This window comes from Eumetopias jubatus, unplaced genomic scaffold, assembly GCF_037043125.1.
Source record: "Eumetopias jubatus isolate StellerSeaLion01/CBP00866 unplaced genomic scaffold, mEumJub1_p1.0 scaffold_14, whole genome shotgun sequence".
Taxonomy (NCBI): Eukaryota; Metazoa; Chordata; class Mammalia; order Carnivora; family Otariidae; genus Eumetopias; species Eumetopias jubatus.
In genome coordinates, this window is record NW_028274820.1 from 75,888,067 (window position 1) to 75,913,880 (window position 25,814).

Sequence of the window (25,814 nt, forward strand, 5' to 3'; positions counted from 1 at the left end):
TATATTGCCATCTAAAATAGACTGCTTTGGGGACCTGGAGATGATTATGATGTCACTAGTTTTAGGGAAAGAATAATATAAAACAGAAGTTCAAGATGAGGCTTCTCCAGACTTAATGTCAAGAAGGAAAAAAAATAGTTCATCAAGATGCAACCTGAGATTCACCTCTTTGCATCTCCACCAAAAGCATGCAGACTTGAAGAATATGGAATTCTTGCTTATAAACCACATTCAATGTGGGTATGTTCATTTTCCCAGCACTTTGTGGCAGATGATTTTATTTATCAAATACTCAACATTCTAACTCAAAAGCATGGATTAGGTAATCAGTCACATGATTTGACCTTTGGAAATCTAAGTGTTTTGACTACACTGTATGCATTTTACTATTAGCAAAGTTGTCAGTGTGCCTGGCAGTAAGAAAAAGCCAAAGGAGCGCTTTGTTCTCTCTGGAGGTTTTCCTTTAAGGGCATCGCAAATGGGTCTCTGTATTTTTTTCTTGCTGCTCAGCTGAAAGCTTTTGTATTTTTAAATTTTGGTATTTTATATTTCCTTCTTCAGGACGAGATACTAATGTCTTGGTCTACATCAAAAGAAGGCTAGCAATGTGTGCCAGAAGACTCGGGAGGACCAGGGAAGCAGTGAAAATGATGAGAGATGTGAGTTTGAATTTGTGTTTGGGAACAGTAGCAATGTACCTGACTTAGAGAAGGAGGAGCCAACTGCATGGCCATAGCGGAGAGCGCCAGTGACGGTGCGGTGGTCCCATGGGTGCTAGAGCCGGCCAGTCTGGGATTCAGCTCTAGCTCCCAGTGTACTGGATGAGTGGTCGTGGGCAAGTGACTCACCGGCTCTGGGCCTGCTTCCTCATCTATAAAATGGGAATAGATAACAAGAACTTTAACAATAACAATATTAGTAACAAAAGCAATTACTGCCTAGGATTGTTGTGAAGATTAAATGAGCTAATACATGGAAAGCTGTCCATAGAGCGGCTGGCATAGTAAGGAAATTCCAATACGTGACCTTATTATTCAACCTCTGGAGCTGTAGCCAGAAGCCAAGAATGAGATCAGCCATTTTAGCTGACTGACTTTTTTTGTGCGGATTGGTGTTAGGAAGATTTGAATAAACTGCTACTCTCAAATGTAATAATAGTATGATCTAATCTGACAAGTCATTTCAAGCATTTTCCTAGATTCTTGAATCGGGATATTTTATTAGTAGTAGTCAACACAGGAAGAGAGGAAATAGGTAAGAGTTTTAAAAGGAAAGAGAACCAAGAGAGATTATTATTCAGTAATCAAAACGGTAGTTTTAAGGGAAACCAGTAGAGGAAATTTTACTTCCATGTTTTTTAAAATAAATACTTTTTCATAAAGAAACTGACACCAGTGGAAATTGTATTTATAAACCATTTTCTTTTTAAAAACAATTTCAAAAGACTTTTGCCAACATTTCAGGCCTCTGCTGTCTTCCTGAAGTCAGGAGACAACGGGTAACCACCCCTTATAAAAACGAAAGAACCAAGGGTCAAGATAAGAGTGGTGTCTTGCCCAGTTCTCAGGTTTTGGGTTTGAGAACAGGACTGTGTAAACCTAGTGAGCCTTTTGTCGGTTTATCTTTGGAAAGGCAATTATTCATACGAATCCGCAGTTACTCTGGCATGGGGTGGGGGGCGGCTGCACTCCAGGCCCACCGCTAGTTATTTCTGTAAGTTGCAGCATAATGGGGAGGTCCGAGTGAGATCCGTGCCTGGGTTAGGCTCCTCCATTAAGCAGCAGGATAGCCCCCAGACCTGATGAGAGCAATGAGAGGAGGGAGATTCCAAGGTAATTCTGTTTGACCGCAGGTGATAGATGCTCAATGGGCAAAGCTACTGCAAAGGGGATGTTCCAGGAGTAAATTCTTTTGGTTGAGGGAAGAATTTAAAGAATGTTTGTTATACAGTATAAGTGCTAATTTTTATAAAAGGAGAGTTCTGTAGAGACATGAACTTGCTCTCAAAGCTTTTTAAGTTGCAGAAATTCCATCTTTTGATCTAGTGAGAAAACTCTACCAGTCAGTCCCTTTGTCTCTAAAAGAGCTGAGAATTTTATGAAGGATGGGGCTATTTATCTTAAACTGGCCCAGCCACATTCAGCCTTTAAAAAGGTGTTTAAAATTTATCACTTCTTCTTAACCTTAGTTAGCCTGGGACAGGCATGCATGGAGGAGCAGATTTTGGTGATTTTCTTTATTATGTGCTTAAGCAACTTCACAGGAGAAACAAACTGGAGTGATTTCAATTCCAGTTTTTTTCTGTCAGTCTCATTCTGATGATCATCAGTTTTGGTATCATCAGTTTTCATGTGATTAAGACCAGTGCAGCTATGCTGTGGTTTGACTTTTATTTAACATTATTTTATATTTACAATTCCATTTATTGTCTTAGTCCAAATATAGATCTTGGGGGGAAATCTGGGATGCAGTGGAATAAATGCTGGGCAGAGAGTAAGAAAACGTAGATGTGAATCTCAGCTTTGCCCTTCACTAGCTCTGTGACCCAGGGCAACTTTCTTTCTTTATGGGCTTTTCATTTGTGTTCTGTAAATTGTGGTGAGTGATTCTTAGCTAAAAGGGGAATTGATGGAGCAGTGGAGAGAATGAAATAAAATAATATGAACACACTTGGCATATGGTAGACATGCTTACATTTTCCCCCCTATTTTCTCTCCATTATGTAAGCATGATGTAATTTGCTTACCCATTCCCCTGATGGGCATTTTGGGATATTTCTGATTTTTTTTTTCTTGAATGAGTCAGTAAGTCAAGCAATCTCTCTTTCTCTCTACATATGTATATATACATACACATACACAGATTTATATATGTGTATCTGTATTTATATATGTGTTTCTTGGGTTATTTTCCTTAAAAAAATCAGTTATGTTATTGGAATATCAATACATGTTGCCCTTTGACTGGGTTTATAGATATGGGCCCTACTCTTGTAACAGTCCTGGGAGAGATAGTGTCGGACATTGTGGAGATGTGTTTTGAAGAGAAATATTTATAGTGCTCTTTTCTTCACAAACTCCTGGCACCCGAATGGAGGAGCGGAGGTTGAGGATCCCTACGTCTGTTGAAGCTGCAGCTGGTCTCAGCCTTGTGGGAGACAACTGATGGTCAGGCCTGACTCCTTTCAGGGCATACATACATGGGAACTTCAGTGGGGGTTTACTCCTTTAATAACAGGCGTATAAACCATTTTGCTGCAAAGGTTCCTCTGATAAAACAGCACACTGGATTCCAGGCAGCCTGCTGATAAAGCACGGAGGCAGAAGGATCTAATTTCTCATTAAGACACAGCAATCCTACCCCATATGCATTGGTTGAAACTTCCCTAGAGCAGATTTTAAGGTGGAACTAGAAATGGTAGAGGCGGAATGCCTTCCGTGTAGAGAGTAGACTCTTCAGAACAATTCTCTGGAAACCCCTTAAGGAAGGGAGAACTGTTAATTGGTGAGATAGCCTGAAAGAGAATGAATGGGAATTCTGGGAAGTCCAACTGTAGATGATTATTGATCTAATAAAATATTGATACTATAAGTAAATATTGATGAGGTAAGAACACGTAAGCTCCTTAATGTCAAGATTCATGGCTTCTGATTTTAAAAGCAACAACATTAATATAAAAAAATAAAAGCAACACATTAATTATTTTGAATTCCCAAGATGTTTTCTCAAAAAACTCACTTTAATTAGCTTCCTTTTGCAGTCAAGAATATGGAGCACTGTACTGGAAGAATGTTTTGGCAGTGGGTAGAACTAAGAGAGCATGCTGGCTTTTGAATTTTACTACATGGTATTATTTATTATTCAAAATGAAAAGAGTTGTATTTTCTGCTTTCTTAAGTTGAAAGAAAAGTCTTTTTGCTTGTTCTCATTTTAATCTTGCCTCTTTAACATTGATATACGACACAATTTTTTCTTTCTTTTTAACTTTTACTATTTTACTAACCTTAGCTTTGTTTGTTTGTTTTTTCCCCTAGTTTTCCTGGTCCTATTTGAGTAGATTTGGAATGGAATTCATAAGGCTCACTGTTTGGTCTGGCCCCTTAGCCATACCCTGTCAGAACTGGTGTAGAGAAATTGGTATGGGTGGGATTGCTTACCCATAAGAAAGAACCTAAGAGCTCCTCTTGCCCCAGGTCATTTGGTCTGGAGTAGGGTTCCTCAATCTCCATTTTATTGACATTTTAGGCCATGTAAGTTTTTGTTGTGGGTGTCCTTTGCATTGTAGGGTATTTAGCAGCATCCCTGACCTCTACCCACTAGATACTAGTAGCAGCCTGCCCCCTTGTTGCTCTCCAATGTGACAACTAAAAATATCTCTTGCTATCTCCTGGGGGGTGGGGGGCAAAATCATTCCCCATTAAGAACCACTGATTTGGAGAATCCTAAAGCAAGTGGATCTGTTTTGGGGCAGGCATTCGGTTTTTATTCAGTCTTATTTGTTGGTAGTCTGATCTTCTACTATGAACACAGTGTTCTAAAGCATCCCTAGAATTGATCAGTTCCTGGGACCAGGCTGGTTTGGGAGGCTGTTTGTCTTGGATGGGATTCCCTGAAGAGATACCCTGGGGGCATGGAGAGTAAATGAACTTGAAGATTTTGGTAGGGTCGTGGTCGGAGCAATGAGAGAAAAGGGAGAATGTGAAGGCCTGATGTGGGGTAGTGGTCTTTCTTGTTCCTTGTGCATACTTCCCGAGCACTATTTGCCACTTTTCCCTAAAATCTACAGCTCCTTTGAAAGTTGACCATAGGCTCTCAGACTTTATCATCTGTTTCCCCTCTCTTTTGTAGTTTTCTGCAGACCTCTGTGTCATTCTCCCTCGTTCTTTCACTCTTTCTCTCTCCAGAACTGCCTCTTTCAATATCCTGGCCTCTCAGTTGACACAGATCATCACAACCTTCTTGAAACATTTTATTTACTTGATTTTAGGAGACCATGCTCTCTTAGTTCTCCTAAAATGTCATAGTCCATAAGAAAGCACCACCAGCTAGGTGGCTCAAACAACAGAAATATATTCTCTCACAGTCATGATATCAGAAGTCTGAAATTGAGGTGTGGGCAGGGCCATACTCTCTCTGAAGGTTCTAGGAAAGTGTCCTTTCTTGCTGGCCATCCTTGGCATTCCTTGATTTATAGGCATATCACTCCAATCTCTGCCTCATGTGGCATTCTTTCTCCTTGTTTATCTGTGTCTTTGTGGTCAAATTTCCATCTTATCATAAGGACACCAATCATGTTGGATTTAAAATTGGATATATGACCTCATCCTAATTTGATACATCCACAGAGACCCTATTTCCAAATAAAGTCACCTTCACAGAAACCAGGGGTTAGGACTTCAGAATTTCTTTTTGGAGGACATAGTTCAATCCACAATACCAGGTCATATATAAAAGCAAAATGTAGGTATTCTGTATATACTTTCAGTCTCCCTAAAAATGGGGTAGACATGGGAAATGTGGATATCAAAGAAAAAAGTCCACCCACCTAAAATTTGAAACAAACGTGTGACTTGTTTATTACCACATGTATATATTCCCTAGGGAAGTGGTAACATTTATTTTTAAATTAATGTAAATTAAAATGAGTTCTAGTTAGAAAATTATTGTAGATGTTCATTATGTATCTCTTTTAGGTCATTAGAGGTATCCTATGGTGTGAGCAGTTGACCTTTGAGGATTAATTTAACAGCATTAATAGTAAGAGGATGCCCTTTAGATGATTTGTGAAGAGTAGCACTTCTGTTGAAAGCATACTTTAGAAAATATACACCTCTGGGACTAATCAAAGCCTTTGGAGCATTAAGGACTGTTGATTTGCATTTTTGCCTACTTATGTTCATGAAGAAAAACCTTCATGAAATCAGTAATTTGTAAAAGAGAACCGGTATGCCATTTCCAAGTTGTTTTAAAATTTCATTTAGGGAATATTCTGCAACATGAATTCTATTTTTTTAATTTTAATTTTTTTATTTTATTGTTATTACTTTTTTAATTTGACAGAGAGAGAAAGAGTACAAGCAGGGGGAGCAGCAGGCAGAGGAAGAGGGAGAACCCCCCTGTGGGACTGGATCCCAGGACCCAGAGATCATGACCTGAGCTGAAGGCAGATGCTTAACCGTCTGAGCCACCAAGGCGCCCCCAGAAATTCCATTTTTATTGCATTGGTTAAAAAAAAAAAAAAAAAAATCTTTCTAGGAGGAAAAATTTAAATGAATATTTTGGGAGTTAATTTATATTCCCTTTTATCATTTTCCTCATTCTTAAATTCTAATTTTGCTCCTATTTTTTTTGTCTTTCTATTCCGCAAGACACATTATTTCCCTCTTATCAATATCCCTTTTTTTTCCTTAAAATTGTCATGAATTATTACAGATAACTTGGCTAATGAATAAATTTAGAAGTTGTTCAGTTGATTGTTGAAAGAAGTAACATTATGTGGGGGAGGGGCATGGGAAGAGTAGTTTTTAATACCTTCAGGCAACCAAGTATCACTTGAGCACAGTTGCTTTCAAGCTCTTAAGATAACCAGATGGGGGGCGCCTGGGTGGCTCAGTCGTTAAGCGTCTGCCTTCGGCTCAGGTCATGATCCCAGGGTCCTGGGATCGAGCCCCACATCGGGCTCCCTGCTCCGTGGGAAGCCTTCTTCTTCCTCTCCCACTTCCCCTGCTTGTGTTCCCTCTCTCGCTGTGTCTCTCTCTGTCAAATAAATAAATAAAAACTTAAAAAAAAAAAAGATAACCAGATGGATCGTTGGACTAAAGACTATACAGTGAAATATGTTCATTCCTAGTAAGTGTTCCTGTGGTGATTATTGACATGTTTCTAGATTCTATCTTTGCTATACTTACAAATAAAGAAAAAGTGGATCTTAGAAGCAAATGCTGTCACTAATAACTCACTGATCTTCCAAATTAGACTTTATATGAACCCTTCCTTTTTATCATGATTTGTTTTTCTGGATTTGCCTGAAATGTTGTTTAAGTTGACTTATTTAGTAAATTAAGTCTAATTTACTTAAATTAACTAATTTAAAAATTAGTTAAGTTGACTTATTTAGTAAATTATTGGCAATTAGTGATTTACATAGAAAGGAAAAGTATTTAATTAATAAGAGCAAAAAATGGATTTGTTATTGATTTACGTACTTGCATCAGTAAGGACGAACCATGGTTTTATCAGCCTTGGACTCTGTATTCACTATAGAAACAGCAGGTGGTAAATAGTCCCTGATGCAGATGAGGATTTTGTCTAGAAATAGTGTTATTTTATTTAGTATTAGCTATTATCATTTACACAAAAGTCTTACTTGGGACATAATAAATACATGACTGGCACGTTAACTGTCACTATCAGGGTTTTTCAAATGCCGGGCGCACATTTTTCAGTGTGGTGAATAGTATTCACTGCTGAGTAAAGCCTGCAGTATATATGGCTGGCCCACGAGCAGGTCTAGACATGGCAGTGCCTGTCATCTGATTCACTTCCCTCCTCCCAGTTCCTCTTCTTGATCTCCTTTCCCAGTCATTGATCTGCTTCTGCTTTACAGCTATGTCTCTAAACAGTTCTTTCCTTGGATTCCTGCTCTCCTGCATTTCACCTTCCTAGGACTCAGTCCTGGTTCTGTCCAGTGGCTCCATTCATGCCCACTGTTTCTCTGGTTCCACATCTTCTTTCTCTCTCTTTACCCTACAGCCTTGATTTTAGTCTTGCTATACCCAGACTGTACTAAACCATTCATCCTTTCATTCATTCAATGAAAATGTATTGAACCTCCATTTCATGTCAGGTATCAGTGAAAAAACAAAGACCCTGACCTTATGCAGTTTACATTCTAGCAGGGAGAAAAGACAAAAAAACAATAAACACAGTAGGTGTGTATTTTTGTAATATATTAAAAATTGATAAATGCTGGTGGAAAACAAAGTAGAGCAGGATAAGGAAGATTAGGAAAGCTAGTTGGCAGAGAATGAGGAGGCCATGGAAGTCACAGATTTAATAGGATGATTTGGTATGTGTCATTTTCCTGATCATCCTATTTAAAAAGATGACATTTTACCAAAGACTGAAGGAGGTGCAGAATATAGTCATGTGATGTATGCTCAAAGGCTGTGAGGCCAGGAGTATGCAAAAGAGTCCTGGGTGTATAGAACAGAGTAGTCCCAGGGAAGTGGGGTGGGTTACAGATCATGTAGGGTTTGGGGACTGTAGTAGGCTTTTACTCTGGCTGAAATGGGGAGCTTTGCAAGGTTTGAACAGAGGCACAACAAGGCCATTTTTAATTTTTATAGGCTGCTGTGTGGCAAGGGAGAAACAGGGAGGTTGATCAGAAGACTCTTGTATTAATCTTAGTGAGAGACGGTCATAATTCAGGCCAGAGCAGTAGCAGAGCAGGTGGTGAGAAGTGGTCAGACTCTAGATATATTTTGAATGTAGGGCCAGTAGTATTTGCTAAGTGATTAATATATGCTATGAGAAAAAGTCAAGGATGGTCCTAAGGTTTTTTTCTTGGAAGGCGAAGAGTTTTTATCAATTAAGATGTGGAAGTCTGCAGGTAGAACAGTGTTTGAGGGGGTAGGGAGGAAGCTTAGGAAGGTTAGTTTTTAACATGTTATATTTGAGAGAACACATACTCATTTTTTATCTTAAATAATCACTTCTTGATCTTTCTGTGGACCATAGCAAATTTTTGCTTTGTTGAGGTGAGGAAACCATTAAAAAGACAAAGTAATGGGACATCTGGGTTTGATGGAATCCCTTCTAAAATATAGCTGGTGAGGAACTCCTATTGTAGTACCATTCATTTTTACAATGCCAGCAAGATAAAATTTAATTAATTGCAGAGAAACCATGACCATAACAATCTTGTAAAATGTATAATACAGTGGTATGTGTATGTTTAATTTACATGTCTGTAGATTTGTTTCTTACCATTTTCACTGAATACTGTTTTTCAGGTTTATCCATTTTTGCTCTATGTACCTCTTGTATATAATTTATAGTTTCTAACTGCTGCATCATATTCTATATTATGCTCTTAATCTATTTTACTTAACATTTCCCCTAGTGAAGGACCCCCAGGTTGCCTCCAACCTTCCATTGTCCCAGCAGCACTGCAGTGAACATCCATAGAGACATGTGGGAAGCTTTTACTAGGGTGTATACCCAAGAGTGGGATTGCTGGATGTTACAGCATATGCGTGTTTGGTACTGATATGCCCTGCCATTGCATTCTCCAGAGTGGCTGCCTATGACTGTTTAACTTCTCATCAGTAATACATGACTATGCCCTTATATCTCACTACTAGACTGTTTTAAGCACTATATATGTTATGTATATTTCAAATTTATTTATTTATTTATATTTTTAAATGTTTTTATATACTTATGTATGTATTTATTTATTTATTTGACAGAGAGAGAGAGAGAGAGCAAGAGAGCACAAGTAGGGGGAGCTGCAGAGGGAGAGGGAGAAGCAGATTCTCCGATGAGCAGAGAGTTGATGTGGGGCCCAATCCCTGGGGTCATGACCCGAGCTGAAGGCAGACACATAACTGACTGAGCCACCCAGGTGTCCCAGTTACAAATCTTATAATCAAGTTTTCTATGACTTTTTGATGGACCATTTGGATCTGTAAACTTTTTGCCAAATACTGTCTTTATTAATTGTAGAGTTTTGTACCTTTGGTTGATATGTTTTTCCCATTTGTGTTTATTGCCATTATTATTTTGTTTAGAGTCATTTTTGCTGTTTTTCGTGTTTTGTATCTGTCATACTTTCCCTCTTCCTTTCCTTTCTTCTCTTCCACTGAATGGATCTGCTGTTTAAGCATTTAAAAATTTTATTTCATTCTTTTTGTTACTACTTACTAAGATCCATACTTATATTTATGTTTCTTGATCAATTATTAAGCTTACCAATATTTGTTATCTTCTCCCTAATGATACACTTAACTTAGCCTATGATTGTCCCCTCTCTAGACTCACACAGCCACCAGGGAAATTTATAAGCAGCTCTTTTGTCTGTGAGATGTACAGGAAGGAGCGATATCTGAGTGTTGGTTTGGCTGGGCTGCCCCTCTGACCAGGAGCCAGTGCAGCTGTTGGCTTCTAGGGTGAACAGAGAGATGATCACTAGAAACACATACTGGCTGACCTGGCCCAGCAGGAGCAGAAACCACAGAGGCAGCAAAGCCAACAATGCATGTGGTGACCAGAGAGGCCAATGAACTGGGTCTCCTGGGTTTCCCTTTTTAATAATCGATGCAAAAGTATTAAATTTATCTCCTTCCTGGACAGTTGTCTGTCCTACTTCTTAAGAGCATATACTGTGACAGCCGTCTCCCTCTCCATGGGCCAGGGGACACTACCTTTGTGACTCAAGAGTCCACTGGTGTGTAATCGTACTTTCTGAGACCTGAGTCTCATTGAGCCCTTTAAATATAAGCTTAGTCTCTAGTAGGGCACCTTGCTAATACTCTCCCACCAGTAAATTTTTTACTGCTTAAGTGGAGTAAAAAAAGTTCCCAAATGCCCTAGACTCCTCTCTTTGCTTCACCTTTCACATTCAGGTAATATGTACAGGTCTTGTAGGCTTTTCTGCCAAAATGTGTACACAGTTGTACAAGTGCACTGCTTTGATCCTCACTCAGGTCACTGTTATCTTTTATCTGAACTATGCAGTTTGTCTTCAGGGTCCCTTCTGCTGTTGCTCTTGTAGGGTCCCTTCTCAGAAAGTAGTGAGACATGTTTTAAAACTCAGACCAGAACTTGTCACTTTCCTACTAGAAGCCTGTGGTGATTTACTATTGCATTTAGAATGAAATGCAAACTCTTTACAAGGCCTGTAAAGTCCTATATAATCTGCTCCCTGCTTACTCTTCCAAACTCAGCTTATGTTACTGTTTTTCCTCACTCACTAGGCTATAGCCACATTGGGTTCTTTTTGAGTACACCAAGTTTGTTTGTTCCTTTCTTAGGGGCTTTGCACAGACACTTCTCTTTGCCTGGAATATGCTGCTCCAGATCCTCACTGGGCTGGGTCCTACTTGTCATTTAAGTTCAGCTAGAATATCACCTTAGTAGAGCTTTCAGTGATACCCAGCTGGAAGAAGCACTGTGCATCTTGCCTCTCTCTCTCTCTCTCTCTTTCTCTCTCTCTCTCTCTCTCACACACACACACACACACACACGCACACACACATAGATACTCACACACACTATCATTCTCAATCATATCACTTATTTTTTTGTTGCCCTTCCACTTTTGAAATCTCATTTATTTATTTGTTTACCTGTTTATGTCTACATTGCCTACCTCCACCAGAAAGTAAACTCCACAAGGGCAGGAATTTTATTTAGTTCCCTGGTACATGATAGATTCTCATTTAATTTTGTTGAATGAGTAGACGGATGGATAGATGCCTGGGTGGGGGATAGACAGGAGTATTTCCTACCCCACATGCCACCAAATGCAAAAGAGGACTTGACTGAGAATCCACAACCCCATTAAGAGCTCTTTTCCATCCTGAACAATTCTTAAATTTCTTTAGCAAATGCTTGTCTGTTTATAGATTAGGCAGGATTTCATTTCTGTTGATCTCTCCAGTAGGTATGAGAAGAACTCCTCAGCCCAGCTGTTCTGTGGCTAGGTGTTCAGTTACGTGTGGTTACTGCCCAAGAACCCACTCTTGCTCGCTGTCTCTGCCAACTCCAAATGTGGAGCCTTCTTTCTCTGCTGTGGTTTAATCAAGTCTCATTTGTAGTTTGTCTTAGGGAAATGTGTTAAAATTCCTCCCTCAGTGGCTCTGCCAGCCATTCCTCCTATCCCTTTTCTTATTTTCATCACAAGTATAGATTTGACTCCTTTTGTACCACTTCCCTATCATTTTAATAGGTTTGTGGGAGGGAGAGGAGATAGACCTATTTGTTCAGTTTTTCATCTCAGTTTGTAAGTACTTTGCCTGAGTTTTTTTTACCACAGTGATGTGGGATGCATAAAGGCTTCTTATGTAGACTTGGAGTTGATGTGTTAATACATAACTCTGTCTGGTATTCTCATACATCCCTGATTTCAAAAAGGGAAATTTATTTAGACCTTTCTCTAAAGAGTAAGAGTTCATTTTATGCTATTGCATCTGAGCCTATGTCCCTTTCACAAACATAGAAGTGTTACTCTTGTCTGGTGTAATTTCTTTTTTCTACCTTGCCCTCTATTCTTCAGTAATAGAAACACTCACGTCCAAATGCTCTCTGGGTTTAATTTAATGGGTTTTGGTAGAACAACCTCAGTGGACTGTAGGTCCAATTTTAGAGATTTAAGAGATAGAGTTGAAAGAAGTTGGAGATTTATTGGATAAATTTCTTCTGTTTTTGTTTTTACTTTCAGGGTGCTGGTTGTAGTGTGAGGGAGAGAGCATGAGCATACAGGAAAAATCATGGATGACTTTGGAATTTCTAGCTTGGGAAACTGGAGAGGCAATGGTACCATCATGGGGATTGAGATTGTAGTATAAGTACCTGGTTTGGGGGAGGTAGGGAGGATAGGAGGAATTTAGATATGCTACTTTTGCAGTACCTGCAGATCATCAAAATAGAATTATTTAGTAGGTGGGGTGATATACAGACCTTCAGCTCAGGAGAGAGACCCAGGCTGGAGGAAGTCCCAGGAATGATCAGCATGGAAAGTCATTAAGATCTTGAATGAAGATGAGGTCATCTAGGGAGAAGTGAATAAAGCTTAAAGGAAAAAAAAAAAAAGGATTGGAGGGCAGTGCAGAATAGGTTGATCAAAGGAGACTTGAAAAGAAGTGACCAGTGAAGTAGATAGAAAATCTAGGAGAACATTCTATTATGAAAACCATAAAGAAAGGAAAATGAATCTGAGATCAGAACAATTCTTAGCATAGTACTTGTCACACATTACATATTCAGTGAATATTTATCATGGAGAAAATATTTGTTACATTTTGCTCCAAAGAGGTGGTTGGTAATTTGAGTAAAGCAAGATCAGTGGGATGTAAAAGCTATAAAATAGATTGCATTGCATTGTCTCCTGATTATGAGGTAGTGTGTCTGCTGGAAATGACTCTTTCAATAGGCATATATATAAAAGGAAAAGAAAGAGGTGATTATAACTAGAAAGGACCATGTAAGCAGTAGAAGACCCGAGCATGTTCAGATGTTGATGGAAAAAGACTGAGAAGAAAGGGAGTTGAACATATATACAAGATAGACGGCATCATTGATAGAGTGAAGTCCCCAGGAGCGCAGAGTGTTGCATTCCAGAGCACAGGAGGGAAAGAAGGTTCTAAAGGAGGGGTTCCATGTGTGGCTGGCAGGGATACACAGATCTGGATGCAGATGGGGGTTGTAGTAGAGAGATAGGGCTGAAGAATAGAAGGGGGTCCTTCCTGTTGACTGGTTTTCTTGATTGAATTAGATGACAAGATGTTCTGCTGAGAGTTAACTGGGAGGAGTGTGAAGGGAGTTGTGGAATGCCAGAGAGAAGTCACCAGGGAAATTTACTAGGTTTACTAGGCAGTTTCAGCCCAGCAGAAGTTGGAGATCATTATATTTTTGTTCTTCCAAACCTTACGGTTGTGTTCTTCAGCCTGAATATTGGGGCAGAAGTGGTAGACATCTGGTTTGACCCAAGGTCAGGTGTTGCTGGGTGAGTGAAGTGGACAGATAAGGAAGTCGGGAACTTGAGGGATTGTCAACGAAGTGGTAAGATGATGAGCCATGGGCTCTAGGTGGGAGAGAGGTGGGAGGGAGGGATGGAAGGTAACAAGGGAAGATGGATTCAGTGTTTCTAAAAACAAGGGTGTACTGAGGGCCTGCAAGGTGGTAATCCCAGTTCTAGGCACTCAGTACATAGTGGAGAACAAGACAGCCAACCATTACAGCTGCCGTGGAACAATTATTACTGGCGGGGGGACGTGGGTGGTAAGACAATCACAGACTGTGGTGAGCGCTATGATAAAAAAAAAAAAGGCTGATATGATAGAGGGTAACCAGGAGGCGCTGCAGAGGAGCATGTTACAGAAGAAGAGCTCATTCAGAGACCCTGAAACTGGAAAGAATTTGACAAGAATGAAAAGGAGTCCTGGGTGAGAGAAAGGAAGGTTGGAATGAGATGAACTGGAAAAGGCAGGCAGGAGCTTTGTCACTTCTTTCCTGCAGGGCTTTGCCGGAAATAGTAAGGAGTTCTGATTTACTGTTAAGTACAGTAGGAACCCATTAACATATGTAAAACAGGAAGGGTATAATCTCACTGATGTTTATAAGATTACTGGGTACATTGTTGAGAATGGAGGGTGAGGATGGGAATGGGGAGTCCAGGTAAGCAGTTATAATAGCAGTCTAGGCAAGACCTGATGAGGGGTTTAGAATTAGGAGTGGTCATGGAGAAATGAACGATTTTGAGATATATTTGGACCCAGAATCCATAGGGTATTACTAATGCAAATTTTATTGGCTCTACCTTTAAAATATATTTAGAATCCTATACTTCCTGCTGTGTCCACAGCCATCCCTTTGGTCTAAACCATCATTATCTCACACTTGGATTATAATAGCCTTCCAGCTGGCGTCCTGATTTCACTCTTGTCCCCTTGCATCTACTTTCCACAGAGCAGCTAGAATGAGCCATTTAAAACATAAGTTAGATCATGTCATTCTTTGGCTTCAGACCTTCCATTCCTCTCTTATCTCAGAATTTAAACTCTAAAAGTAGCCTACAAGGCCCTCCATATTAGCCCTCATTTCTGCTCTGGGTTCACTGTGCTCCAGCCACACTGGCCTTCTTGCTGTTTGTTGAACATGCCTGACTGACTCACTCTCACCTCAGGATCTTCACACTTGCTGGAATCTATCCCCAGGAATGCTTCTTTTCCAGACACACTTATGACTAGCTCCCTTGCCTGCTTCATTTTCTTATTAAATGTCACCTTCGCACTCCCACCTTTCCTGCCCTGCCTTCACTGACTACTGTTTTTAAAATAGCTTCTTCCTGCCATTCCCTTCCCTACCTTATTTATTCTCCTTAGAACTTACCACCACCTGACAGCCTCTCTATATATTTATTTGCTTATTTTCTGTCTCCACTAGAATGTCACTTTCAGGAAAGCAAGAATTTCTTTTTTTAAAGATTTTATTTATTCATTTGAGACACAGAGAGAGAGAGAGAGAGAGAGAGAGAGAGAGCATGAGCAGGGGGGAGGGAGAGGGAGAAGCAGGCTCCCCGCGGAGCCAGGAGCCAGACGTGGGGCTCGATCCCAGGACCCTAGGATCATGACCTGACCCAAAGGGAGACGCTTAACCATCTGTGCCACCCCAGCGCCCCAGGAAAGCAAGAATTTTTTTAAAAAAATTATTTAAATTCAATTTAGTTAACATATACTGTATTATTAGTTTCAGAGGTAGAATTTAGTGATTCATCATTTGCATATAACACCCTGTGCTCATTATATCAAGTGCCCTCCTTAATGCCCATCACCCAGTTACCCCATTCCCCCACCCATCTCCCCTCCAGCAGCCCTCAGTTTGTTTCCTAGAGTTCAGCATCTCTAATGGTTAGGAAAGCAAGACTTTTTGTATCTGTTTACTGATGTATTCCAGTAGAACAGTGTGTCTGTCACATAATAGCTTCTCAATAACTAATTGAAAAATGAATTGCTGAATATATTGGGTATGGAAAGAAAGAAATTGTATACTCAATACGACATGGTATGAGTCCATGGATTTTTAGCCAGAGCAGCTTGGTGATGGTTGGAAAGGGAGATGACTAGGAGAGAAACAGATTTTAGAGGTGTGCAGGGATTCTGTTTTGGAATGTTAAGTTTGAGGTGCCTATTTTACCTCCAGGTGAAAATATCAGGAAGACAGTTCAATGTGTGTCTAGAACTCAAGGACGAGGAGTTTGAGATCTCTCTCTCTCTCTCTCTATATATATATAGAGAGAGAGAGAATATATATATAGGATCCAGTACACACACACACACACACACACGATTTCAGGCTGTGGTGTTGAGTGAGATTTTATATGTAGAGACGTAGATAGAGAAGAAAGAAGTTTAAGAAGTGAGCCCTGGTGGTCTTTAACATTGACAGGTGAGGTAGAAGAGAAGCATCCAGTGGAGCATCTGGGAAGGGAGGAGGAAAACCAGGAGAGTGTGATATCATAGAATCTAAAAGAAGAAAAACATTTCAGAGTAATAGGAGTGTCCTGAGAAAGATAAGGACAGACAGTAAGTGAATAGGGTAAGGCACTAGTTGTCTTAGTAAAATTAAAGAGGAAGTTGAGTGTGAGCAATGGTGTAAGATAACTGGAGGTCAGTACGTTATGGTCAGAGTTGCATATTTCATATGGGACATATATGTCTAGATGTCAAGGTCTGGAGTTTGGCTATGATCTTGGGTTACCTAATGCAGTGGAGGGATAATCTTTTGCTCTGAGACAGTAAAACAATTGAGAGTCTAGCGTAGTAGAATGGAGCTTTTACATGGACTATTAAAAGTAAGAATATACAGGGACACCTGGATGGCTCAGTCAGTTAAGCATCCGATTCTTGATTTTTGGCTCAGGTCATGATCTCAGGGTCATGAGATGGAACCCTGCATTGGACTCCACAGTCAGTTGGGAGTCTGTATGAGAGTCTCTCTCTCTCCCGTTCCCTCTGCTCCTCCTCATGCAGTCAAATAAATAAATAAATAAATTTTGGGGGGGGGGAAAAGTAAGAATAGGTAGCCAAGTGACCAAATCTTTAGTGTATGAGGGTCTTTTACCTGATAGAAAACATGACTGAAGGATGGTGGCAAGTGCTGGAGCATTATGACATGAGCTTCAGAAGAGCAGGAACTGCTACCCAAGGGCAGGACTGAGCAGTAATGGTCTAGATGTGCTTTGGGGAACTAGGAGAAGCCAGCCTTACATCCTTCCAGGTAGACACAAGTTTGGTGGGGGAAATTAACAGCTACAAGAGAAGCAGTGAACTCAGTTTCATGTTGCATAAATGGTTCGTGGATGTGTCCAGGAATTTGTATATCATGGACTCAGGTTCCAGCAGGATAGACTGGAAAGACTTGGGGAGGAAAAGGAGCACCAGAAGGCAGAGTGATGACAGAGCAGTGTGGGGATTAATGTCAAAGGTTGAGGTATTGACCTTCTGCCCATTGCTATAAAAGAATCTTTCATAATACTTAACTTTCAGCATGACCCTGCTGTGAGATGCCTGCCAGGGCGAGTATTTGTTAACTGTGCCCCAGATAACCAAATGAGTTAATCTCCTGAATAGGGTTATTTACCATGACCCATGTGAATGTGGAAGGGTGTGTGCCAAACATAGTTATTGTGGTTTTGGCATAAAAAGTTCTTTCTGACAGTAATTGTTGGCTGATATGTTCAGTTGCTCGTTGAGGCCACTCCTGGAACAGGAGAGCAATGCCATGTCATCACAGAGGGAAGGATGCTTATCGTCCTGTTTTCCGTTCCTGGGCCTGCTTCCAAGCCATTTGAAATATGCATTAAATTGTTAAGATTTGTTCATGATCTCCAGGCCAGGGTATAGCCCTATTTAAATCTGTTTAAGATGATAAAGAAAATGTTTTACTCAAACTGTTACCTGTCAGTTTTGAGGAGGGTACAAATCATTCTTTCCCCCCAAACAGGATAAGGCTGACTTCTTCCCTGCCCTGGTCTCCAACTTCACCCTTGCGGAAATTTTACACACACACGATAACATAGATAATACAATGGTGCTATCAGACCCTTGCTTTTGGAAAGGAAGGTTCCTAGATGTCTTGAAGTGAGGCAAAGAATTGCCACTGAGGAGAGTAGAGGTTGAAGAAGAGAATCTTCTTAAAGAACATTCCTAAATTCTGACCAGAGTTATGCTTGCTTTATCCTTATCTGACTGAGGATCAAATGGAAGAGGGCCTTTCATACTGAAAATATTTTTGTTAGGATCTGTATAAATGCAAAGCTTGTCTTGTTCACTAGAAAATTTAAGGAAGATTTCTCTTCTGGGAATGAGTGGAGTGTAATTTTGATGAGAAAAGTAGATAAGTATGTAGGTAGCCTTCTAGCCCTCTGAGTCATTACAGAGCTGCCATCGGATGATTTGCATCATGCCTACAACTGTTATTTCTCTCCTCAGTTAATCGGTGATGCGTGTATTTGCATCATGTGCTCAGTTCCATGAAGAACTAATTAACTGGTGATGTCATTGTCCATACAGGTCATGTATTGATCATGTCACTTTTCAATAGATGCTGCTTAATATTTTCCTTTAGATTAGCTCTGAAAATGACATTTTCTATTAATATTGGTTTAAGCCTCTCACGAGTGCATTTTATAGTGGTCTGTGTAAATGGAACTCTCAGGGGTCTCTCAGGACTCTGGTAAACAATTCCTTCTTTCCTTCATGGCCCTTAGTATCAGTAAGAATCACTGACTAGATAATAGCCATGCAATACAGAGTGTCTTTTCTATTTTCTGTTTATGCCTTTATTTGAAACTGTAATTAAATAATGTCAAACTTACAAATATAACAAAATAGTATTTGCTGTTTGAATATAATACAGGCCAAATCCTATAAACTTTAATTAAGTCAAGCTTGCATTGACCTCAGTAGGAATCTGGTTGAGGATCTCTTTTAATTACCTCTGCCTTAAAATATGTAAGAATTTTCACATTGCTTTTCTCAGTCCTAGAACAATGCATGGATAGCTAAACTAATAAAATGTTTAAATAGATACAAATCAAACTTGAAAGGTTTAAACTGTTGTTTTCATCCTGTAAATCAGCTGAGAAAAAGCATACAGACTGTAGTTCTAAATTATGTCCATAGAGTATTTTCAAATTCAGTGAATTAACTCTTTCTTTTTTTTTTCTATTTGAGCTCGTAAATGTTAACCTCAGAAGTGCCTCAGATTCTTCCATTGAAATAAACTTGAACTGACAATAGCCAGATGATGTAAAATTGAAACTGAAATTCTATCCTTGGCCCATCCCATGTTCTTCCCCTTAGGTATTAGAAGAATCACAGGAGAGTTAGTGTTTTCATTGTACGTGAACTGTAATATTTGGGCAAAGCAGGGCATATAAATTTCTGACTGCCAGGAGAAAGCAATTACCAGCATGGAAAAGATAACTGGCAATAAATAAACAGAACTGCTAGATAGTGAGTGAGTTTAAAGATTTATTTAGAATGACTTAGCTTATAGAAAACAGGCCTTTGGGCGCCTGGGTGGCTCAGTTGGTTGAGCGACTGCCTTCGGCTCAGGTCATGATCCCAGAGTCCCGGGATCGAGTCCCGCATTGGGGGGGGGGGGGGGGTCCCTGCTCAGCGGGGAGTCTACTTCTCCCTCTGACCCTCCCCCATCTCGTGCTCTCTCTCCCTCTCTCAAATAAATAAATAAATAAAATTAAAAAATATTAAAAAATAAAACAGGCCTTTATATTTATCATATGCCTTCATTAAAGTTTCTTAATAGAAAGGCTAATTACACCAGCAAGCCATTTTTTGTACAGTATTTTAAAATAAAGAAATAGGGATATTGCACAACTAAAACCACGGACAAAACTAGTCACTCATAGCAAAACAAACAAATAGCACTTTGACAATGCAGTATACCTGGGTAATCATTACCTAAGGATAACGGCTCCCATTTGTCAAGCTCCCATATTGTGTCCTAGTGCGCTGTAAACTAAATGTTATCCTGGTCTTGCAGATGAGAAAAATCAGCTCACTTGGTGCTAAGAAACTCCACTGTCCCTGGATGGGAACCCCAAACTATCTGATTCCAAAGGTGGTGGTACTCTTGACTTCTGTAATGTGCCACCTCTCCCACAATGAACCCTCTCCGGCAGCCCCAATGCTGTGTCCAATGCCTTCTCTTTTATTTTGAAAACAATGTGCCATGGGAACCTTTGTGGTTCTGGAGAAGAAGCAAGAGGAAATTTTATGACAGAAGAGTTTTCTTAGAAAGTAGTCTCATCTAACTCTACCCCCACCCCCAGCCCCCACACTAAGGGTTAGAGAGGGAAGTAACTTACCTTACAGTCAGTTTAACTCTGAAGCATCCCTCAAGCTGAAATGATATGCTTCACACCACATCTGTCAGCGGACCTACTTTGGAATTCAGGTAAAGGAGAATTAAGAAGTGGGACTCTAAACTGTGGTTCATCTGAGATTGGATTATTATCTTGATATCATTATAGGATTCAAGTACAGTATATTAAAATCTATTAGATCACATTATTTTTTGAGGAAATTCTCTAAATGTTGTTTAGTCAGACATTGACTTTCTCTTAGATGCTATCAATACTTTAAGGAACTGGAGAGTCAACCCCCAAAGGGAAGAAGTGATTGTGCTTCAAAAGGCAACTAGAAAATAGAAAACAAAGTCTAACTGATGAAAATTGACCTGTTCATGACTTGAAGAAGTACAAGTGAAAAGGACAGCTCATGAACTTCCTATGTTTGAGGAAGCAACTTTAAAATATATATATATACACACACACATACACACATATCACACACATATAGAGAATAATAAAAAGAGCATCACTGCCCAGAATTAATTATAAGTAATAATAAATAGTAATTAATTAAAAATCTTGTCATCTGGGCGCCTGGGTGGCTCAGATGGTTAAGCGTCTGCCTTTGGCTCAGGTCATGATTCCAGGGTCCTGGGATCGAGTCCCGCATCGGGCTCCCTGCTCCTTGGGAGCCTGCTTCTCCCTCTGCCTCTCTCTCTCTCTCTCTGTCTCTCATGAATAAATAAATAAAAAGTTTAAAAAAAAAATCCTGTCATCTTTGTTCACCTTCTTTTCTGAAAAGAAATAAAAACATATAAAGCCGTAGCCCCCATGTGACCACCACTCACAGTTTGCCTCCCCTGAGGCACCAGCAACTCTGTTTCTTCAGTTTGCTCTCCATACATTTCCATAATGCGCACCCGTAAATGATATGGAGAATTGTGTGTGTTTAAAGATTAAATCATATGCTATATTGTACAGAGTATTTCTTCACTTAAAATTGTTTCATGTTTTTCTACATTGAGATATATTAGGCTTAATTCATTCCTTTTGCCTGCTGAACAGCATTTCGCCATATGCATCTACCCGCTCGATCCATCCATTCCACTGCTTAGGACAGTGCTTCCTGTCCTGTGTGAATATCACAGAATGCAACTGCTCAGAAACTTGTGTGAATGTTTTTTAGGGACCAGAGCTGGAAGCAGAAGTATTGGGTTGTAGAGTTGGCCTTTTTAAAAAAATTTTATTACAGTCTGCCACATCAGCTGTGTGTCAGAGATGTTATGTTTTCTAAATGTAATATCACCAGGAAACTCTTCTTATGAAGAGCTTTTATTTTTTTAAATGTATTCCTGTTAACCAGGAGTTCACAAACTGGAGCCTGAAGGCTAGATCTGGTCTCCTGCCCATTTCTGTAAGTAACTGCTTACTGCTGCCTTTATGCTACGTGTCAGCGTTGAGCAGTTGCAAGAGAGACATGTGGCTCACAGAGCCCAAGACATTAACTCTTTGGCTTTTTACAGAAAAAATTTGTTGGCCCCTGTACTAATAGTGTTACCTACTATCAATCTGTTTACTTTTTAATTTTCTTTTTGAGTGATCTAATATTCAGCCACATAAATTGATAAATAAGATGATTTTACAGTGTGATAGAAATAGTGGGAAACAGGGATGTGAGTGGGATGCTGACATTAAACAGAGTGGTAGGGAAAGTCTGAGAGAATGCTGTGTGAGCTGGGACCCAGGAGGTGAGGCATGCACGACTCAGAGAGGTTAAGTAGTTTGTGCAATGTCACATGGGAAGTAAGTGGTAAGAGTGAGTTTTGAGCTCAGGAATAACTCCACATTTGGGGCTCCTTCCTCTGTAATACAGCTGTCGTCTTATATTCGTGTAAACACAGAACAAAGCAGGTAGGTAAGTGTAGCAGAGAAGCATAAGCAAAATGGTTTCATTCTCCTGGACTTGGCAGGCCAGAGACTGGGGTTCTGATGTGTTGAAATTTGGAATCGGTACTGATGACTGGGTTTGAATCATAGTCCCAGCACTCACTTTGGCTAAATTACGTAAATCTGCAGCCTTCATTGTTTTTTGGTGGGGCGAGGATGGGAGGGAGCTCATCTGTAAACTGAGGAGGGTGTTTGGATGATCTCCACGGGCTCTTCTGGCTCTCACTGTGACTTGAGGAGGTGGCATTTGATCTGGGCTTTGGAGGGTGGGGTGATTTTGACAGGCTGCCTTGTAAATGACAGGAAAAGGTATTCCAGGTGGTGAGGACAGTTTGAGCAAAAACACAGTGGCTAGTAACTGTAGAAAGAATTCTGAGAATGGTGTACAGTGGTCTGATCTGACAAGGCTAGAGTTTAATCCTGTAGAAGACAGGAGAGGCAAGATGCATCTGGCACTGAGCTGGGGAGGGTCTGGAAATCATGCTTAGGAGCTGGGGACGTTTTCCTTGGAATTACGGGATTTGAAAGATCTTGGCCTTTTTTTGAGCATCTCTGTCCATTGACTGGCCTTTGTCTATATGAACAGTTCTAGTGATGAAGACTTCTGTAGACCTTCTATTACATTTTCAGACAGCTCTAAGTGTAAACTAATACTTCATTATATTGAGTCATAACATGAGTTCTAAACTATACCCTTTCCAAGGTGTAGATAAAGTCATTAGAAGATTTTAAATGGTGAGGAACATGTTCAGGGATATGTAAGCCAAGGGCCTGAAGTAATCCTTTTGTAGCACACATATAATACGTACCTCGAAGGTAGAGATAACTATTAAAAGCCTTTAGAAAGCATTCCATTCATGAGATATGTATTGAGCATTTATTTTGGATCAGTCAGTGACCAAGAATCTGGTGATAAGCCAGAATTCCTATTCTCACATTCTTCCCAGGCTCATGGGGAAGATGGACCAGTAGACCGTTGTGACAAGGACTCTGGGATTTTGGGGCAGGAGTACTTAACCTGGCAGATAAGAGGCAAGGAGTCAAAGGGCAGGTGAGGGTTTCTGGAAGTTGAGGAGCTGTCCAGATTGATCAAGGAGGCGGAGAGGAGAGGACCGCAGGGATAGGGAGCGTAGAGATAGAAATGTGAATGAATGTGACGTATTTAAGGAACTAAAAGCTATTTTACGGTGGGAGCATGGTGTGTGTGTAGGGAAGTAGCTAGGAATGAGGCTGGCATAGTGGACTGAGACTGTCATGAGGGGCTGTGTTTGCCATGCTAAGAATTTTATATTCTGAATTTGATGAGAAGCCAATATATTTTTTTCCAGTCTCTCTCTCTCTCTCTATATATATATTTTTTTTTTGAGAGAGAGAGAGAGAAAGAGAGTGGGGGAGGGGGCAGAGGGAAAGAGAAAGTCTTAAGCAGACTCCATGTCCAGCATGGAGCTCGACGTGGGGCTCAGTCTCAGGACCCTGAGATCATGACCTGAGCTGAAATCAAGAGTTCGATGCCTAACCGACTGAGCTGCCCCGGCACCCCTCCAATATATTTTTTAATTGAAGTATAAATGACATATAATATCCTAAGAGTCTCAGGTATATATTCTAGTGATTCAGTATTTTATACTGAATGAAATGATCCCCGTGATAAGTTGTTACCCTCTGTCATCATATGAAGTTATTACAATATTATTGACTCTACTACCTATGCTATATATTACATCCCCATGACTTACTTATTTTATAACTGGAAGTTTCTACCTCTTAATCACCTTCACCTTTTTCTCCCACCTCCCAACCCTTCCCCACTCTGATAGCCAACAGTTTACTTCCTATATCTATGAGTCTGTTTCTGTTTCATTTAGTTCATTTGTTTTGTTTTTTAGATTCCACATATAAATGAGATCATAGAGTATTTGTCTTTCTCTGACTTACGTATTTCACTTAGCATGATATTCTCTAAGTCTATGCATGTTGTTGCAAATGGTAAGATTTCATTCTTTTTATAGCTGAGTAATACCGTCTTTATCCATTCATCTATTGATGGACACTGAGTTGCTTCCATATCTTAGCTATTGTAAACAATGCTGCAATGAACATAAGCGTGCATATATCTCTTTGGGTTAATATTTTTACCTTCTTCAGATAAATGCCCAGAAGTAGAATTGTTGGAACATATGGTAGTTCTGTGTTTAGTTTTTTTCCATACTGTTTTCTGTAGTGACTATACCAGTTTACATTCCTACCAACAGTACATAAGGGTTCCCTTTTTCCCACATCTTCACCAAAACATGTTATTTTTTGTCTTTTTGATAATAGCCAATCTGACAGGTGTGAGGTGATATCTCATGGTGGTTTTGATTTGCATTTCCCTGATGATGAGTGATGCTGAGCATCTTTTCATGTGCCTGCTGGCCATCTGTAGGTCTTCTTTGGAAAATTTCTGTTCATATTCTGTGCTCATTTTTAAAGTGGGTTACTTTTTTTTATATTAAAAGTCAGTATTCTTTTTATTGTATTTCCTTATCCACTTTATTATTTTTTAAAATTTTAATTCCAGTATAGTTAATATATACTGTTATATTAGTTTCAGGTGTACAATATAGTGATTCATCAATTCTATACATTACTCAGTGTTCATCATGTTGAGTGTACTCTCTCTTTTTTTTCAAAGATTTTATTTATTTATTTGACAGAGAGAGAGTGAGCACACAAGCAGGGGGAGCAGCAAGGGAGAGAAAGAAGCAGGCTTTCTGCTGAGCAGGGAGCCCGATGCGGGGCTCGATCCTAGGACCCCGGGATTGTGACCTGAGTCGAAGGCAGACACTTAACCGACTATGCCACCCAGTCACCCCCATGTTGAGTGTACTCTTAATCCCCATCACCTATTTCACCCCCTGCCACCTCCCCTCTGGCAACCATCAGTTTGTTCTCTATAGTTAAGAGTCTATTTTTGGTTTGTCTCTTTTTCCCTTGGTTCATTTGTTTTGTTTCTTAAATTCCACATATGAGTGAAATCATATGGTATTTGTCTTTCTCTGACTTATTTCACTTAGCATTATACTTTCTAGATCCATCCATGTTGTTACAAATGGCAAGATTTCATTCTATTTTTACAGAGAAACCAATATCCTTAAAAGTAGTTTTTCCTCCCCAATTTATAGAATGTACATATACATTCCTTTAAAAAATATTAGAACATATGGAAAATATGAAGAAATAAAAATCATCTTTAATCTCAGTAACCATAGATAACCAATTTTAAAACATTTTGCCATATTTCTAACCAAGTATGGTTCTATGCATAGACACAGAAGAAAAACATGATCTTATTGCAAAATAGAGTTTGTATACTGCTTTTTCTTTTGTAATGCTGTGTGTCAGCATTTTCTAGGCTGTGTTGTTAAAAATTATTTGATTACTTAACTATTAATGTTGACATATAGTAGCCCAAAAGATGACTGTGTCTACTTGAATGCCTCATCATGGGTTAAATTTTAATTTGCTTGCATTTTTCACTATCTTTTTTAAAGATTTATTTATTTGAGAGAGAGAGAGCGAGAGCGCACAAGCAGTGGGGGGGAGGGGCAGAGGGAGAAAGAGTGAGAATCTTAAGCAGACTGCAGGCTGAAGGGGAAGCCCCACACCAGGCTTGATCCCACAACCCCAAGATCGTGACCTGAGCCGAAATCAAGAGTTGGCCGCTTTAACTGACTGAGCCACCCAGGCACCCTGCCTTTTTCACTCTTATAAATAATGTTATGAT

General features: G+C 39.8%; 1 protein-coding gene across 4 annotated transcripts in view; it reads left to right on the plus strand.

Annotated features, from left to right (window-relative positions):
* Positions 1-25,814, plus strand: part of ST7 (suppression of tumorigenicity 7) — a 235,114-nt gene that overhangs the window by 147,896 nt on the left and 61,404 nt on the right. For all 4 annotated transcript variants that reach the window (XM_088018268.1, XM_028104976.2, XM_028104977.2 and 1 more), the window contains one exon: positions 562-659. In XM_088018268.1, coding sequence (XP_087874394.1) covers positions 562-659 — 98 coding nt within the window. The remainder of the gene's footprint in view (positions 1-561; positions 660-25,814) is intronic.